This window comes from Eucalyptus grandis, chromosome 1, assembly GCF_016545825.1.
Source record: "Eucalyptus grandis isolate ANBG69807.140 chromosome 1, ASM1654582v1, whole genome shotgun sequence".
Classification (NCBI taxonomy): Eukaryota; Viridiplantae; Streptophyta; class Magnoliopsida; order Myrtales; family Myrtaceae; genus Eucalyptus; species Eucalyptus grandis.
The window spans coordinates 37,788,153-37,790,911 of record NC_052612.1 but is presented as its reverse complement, the minus strand read 5'-3'; the positions used below and the strand labels follow the sequence as shown (position 1 = coordinate 37,790,911).

The 2,759-nt window shown below is 42.2% G+C and overlaps 1 protein-coding gene across 1 annotated transcript; it reads right to left on the bottom strand.

Moving 5' to 3' along the window:
* Positions 1-836: 836 nt before the first annotated feature.
* Positions 837-2,397, bottom strand: LOC104429802 (trans-resveratrol di-O-methyltransferase). Its single transcript, XM_010042610.3, has 2 exons — positions 1,596-2,397; positions 837-1,382 (listed from the first exon to the last, which is right to left on the bottom strand). The coding sequence occupies exons 1-2, from the start codon at positions 2,364-2,366 to the stop codon at positions 1,077-1,079; spliced, it is 1,077 nt and encodes a 358-aa protein (XP_010040912.2). The 5' UTR covers positions 2,367-2,397; the 3' UTR covers positions 837-1,076.
* Positions 2,398-2,759: the final 362 nt, after the last annotated feature.

The following is a 2,759-nucleotide window of genomic DNA, read 5'->3' as shown; positions in this document are numbered from 1 at the left end:
CTCACATGTTAGGGAAATAAATCTAAAATCAATCCAAACTGTTTGCTAAACATTTTTCAAAATAAAAAGAAATGTACCGAAAGGGCGTTAGCGAAATCTAACGTAATCAAGTCCCCGAACTTATAAATCTCTGATTTGTAGGAGTAAAGTGAATCTTCCGTTACTTTACTTAGGTTTCTAATCGACCCATCAAAAATAGATTAGTGGCGACTCCTAATTGAAAATCAATCGCATGTTAATAACTTGAACCTAAGTCGCGAATTGGTATGGGCTTAGGAGAACCCGAGTTAAGTCTAGGCTTAACAATCCATTAGCCAAACCTTAGGTAGTTTACACTTGAAAAATTTGGTCGCGACAGGGCTCCCTTTGCAGATATAGTGCAATATGTTACTGACATGCTGTGGAATGGGCGGTTATGGTCATCGTCGTCGTCGTCATTATATTGCATGTATTTGCAGCATAAATGTATGTGAAATGGTCTAATTTTGATAATTCAAACTTCTAGCTATGTTGTTTAGCGATTGCGTGGGTAAAGCAAATTGCTCTAGATATTAAAATTAGCTCGTTAAATTGATTTAAGGAGTTGCTGTGGCAGATTTGATTGGACGCTTGAATGTAAAAGGTGTATCAGTTTACTACAAATTATCATCTAGATCCATATTATGAACTGGTCTTGCCTCTAACATTGCGAACATTCCTTACAAATTGTTTGGTAAGTCCACACATTTCAAGAATTATGGCTAATAAAGTTTGGAATTGCCACGCCGGAATTACACATTTGTATATTTGTACTAAAATCAATTAACGATAAGATGTAAAAGTCTGAGGTTCGAAGCTAGAAAAGGATCACACTGCAATCGATTCAAACGACATCCACTTGCTTCAACTGCTGAATATGATTATGTGAATGGGCGATTTAATCACGCGGTTCTCGCATGCTCTTGCATCTCTAAACCCTTGCTGAAATATGTATTTTTATGTGTGTGGCTTTCTCTAGCCTTATTTACTATCGATCTTTGACTTACGGCAAGCTATAAGAACTAGAGCATGAATTGGCAAATATTGACAATCGATCATCAAGGGTAGACCTCAATAAGAGATCGCAAGCCAAGTACAGGGGTGATCTTGTAGTCCCCAAAGCCAGCAGCGACGAAGAGCTTAGCCCATTCTGCTTCATTCCTCTCCCTTCCCGACGCGAGGGTCATCATCAACATGTCATAGAAGAGCTGGGTTTCGACCGTCTCTTTGTCGCTCTTCGTGTTGTCCATCACCATGTCAATTATAATTACCTTCTGTTTCTTGCCCTTGCCCTTGCCTAAGGCCTCCTTGCATCGCTTCAGTATCTTCACAGCGTCTTCATCGCTCCAATCATGGAGTATCCACTGCATATAAATTAAAATAATCCATCAGTCTGTCATTTTGTCCATATATTGTTCACATGTGATTTCGTAGATTTCCTATGTAAGTTGAACGTTAGGATGGCTTGTGTTTGTAACAGCTAAACTAATCCTTTACATGAAAAACGTGGGGCTATTCTTGATAAGATTAGACTGAAGGAGAAGTAGCTGAATCTTAATTTTTTGATTAACTTGTACCTTCAATATTATTGCATCTGCTGGTGGTATGGACTCAAACATGTCCCCAGGAACACATCTCACGTTCTCGCTAACTTCTAAATTGGCCACCACATGCGGAAGATCAAATATAGTGCATTCCATATGCGGAAAGGCGTTCGCGATGGCCTTGGCCGTTGTTCCAGTTCCTCCGCCTACATCGACCAACGAGGTTATTCCCTCGAACACCCCTTTGTGCTCGTTAACCACCATGCTAGCCACCAATCGAGCATCGCTAGCCATGCCATCGTTGAATAAGCGATTAAGCCCCGGCTCTTGACCAGCATACCTCCAGAACGACATCCCTTGCACCATTTCGAATGGCGTTGGGTCGACGCGGTTGTGGAACCACGCGCTCAAGCCATGCCACGGGTTTATCAGAGTAGGGTCGAGCATGGACAATGCGAACGGCACAACATTGCAGGGATTGTCTGTAAGGAGGAGCTTGGACACGCGATTGAGTACGTAGGCGCCTCGACCGTCCGGCGCGAGCTTCTTCTGTTCGAAGAATCCGGAGTGGACGAGGATGCGCATGAGGCGGTCGACGCAGTGAGCTCTGGAGGGGTGAATTTGAAGTGCAGAGACTAAGGCATCGAGGTTCATAGGTTGGCCATGGTGGTGGATGGTGTCGGGAATGCCTAACTGAATGGCACATTTCAAGCACATGGAATTGATGAAATTGAAGATGTGGTTCCATATGTGAGCTTGAGCCAGTAGCTGCTGGCTTCCCATCTCTCCATTCACCATATCCATGGTGCTAAGTTATAGTCTCTCAACTCTATAGTGCAATTTCTTGCTTATGAACTTCGAGAATATAAGAACGGTGCATATTTATAATGGTTTGGAAAGTGGGTATGAAGCATCCTATTCGGCATACCTTACGTCGGCCAAATAATTGTGGCGTGCTCACATGATACACGTTGATATAGACGGTCCCCATAACATCAAAAATAGCTTAGGTTCATTTGATTTTCCCTCGCTTTTACACCTTGTATAATTAATCATTTCTTGTGGTCGAGAGAGTTATATTTATCAAAGGGAAATGTCATGTTTACCTCTAATGGCCAAACCTACGAAAACATTGCGGTAATTCGGAAGGGAGATTTAGGATGTTGAATTATTAAATCGAGAACGAAACTAAACTAA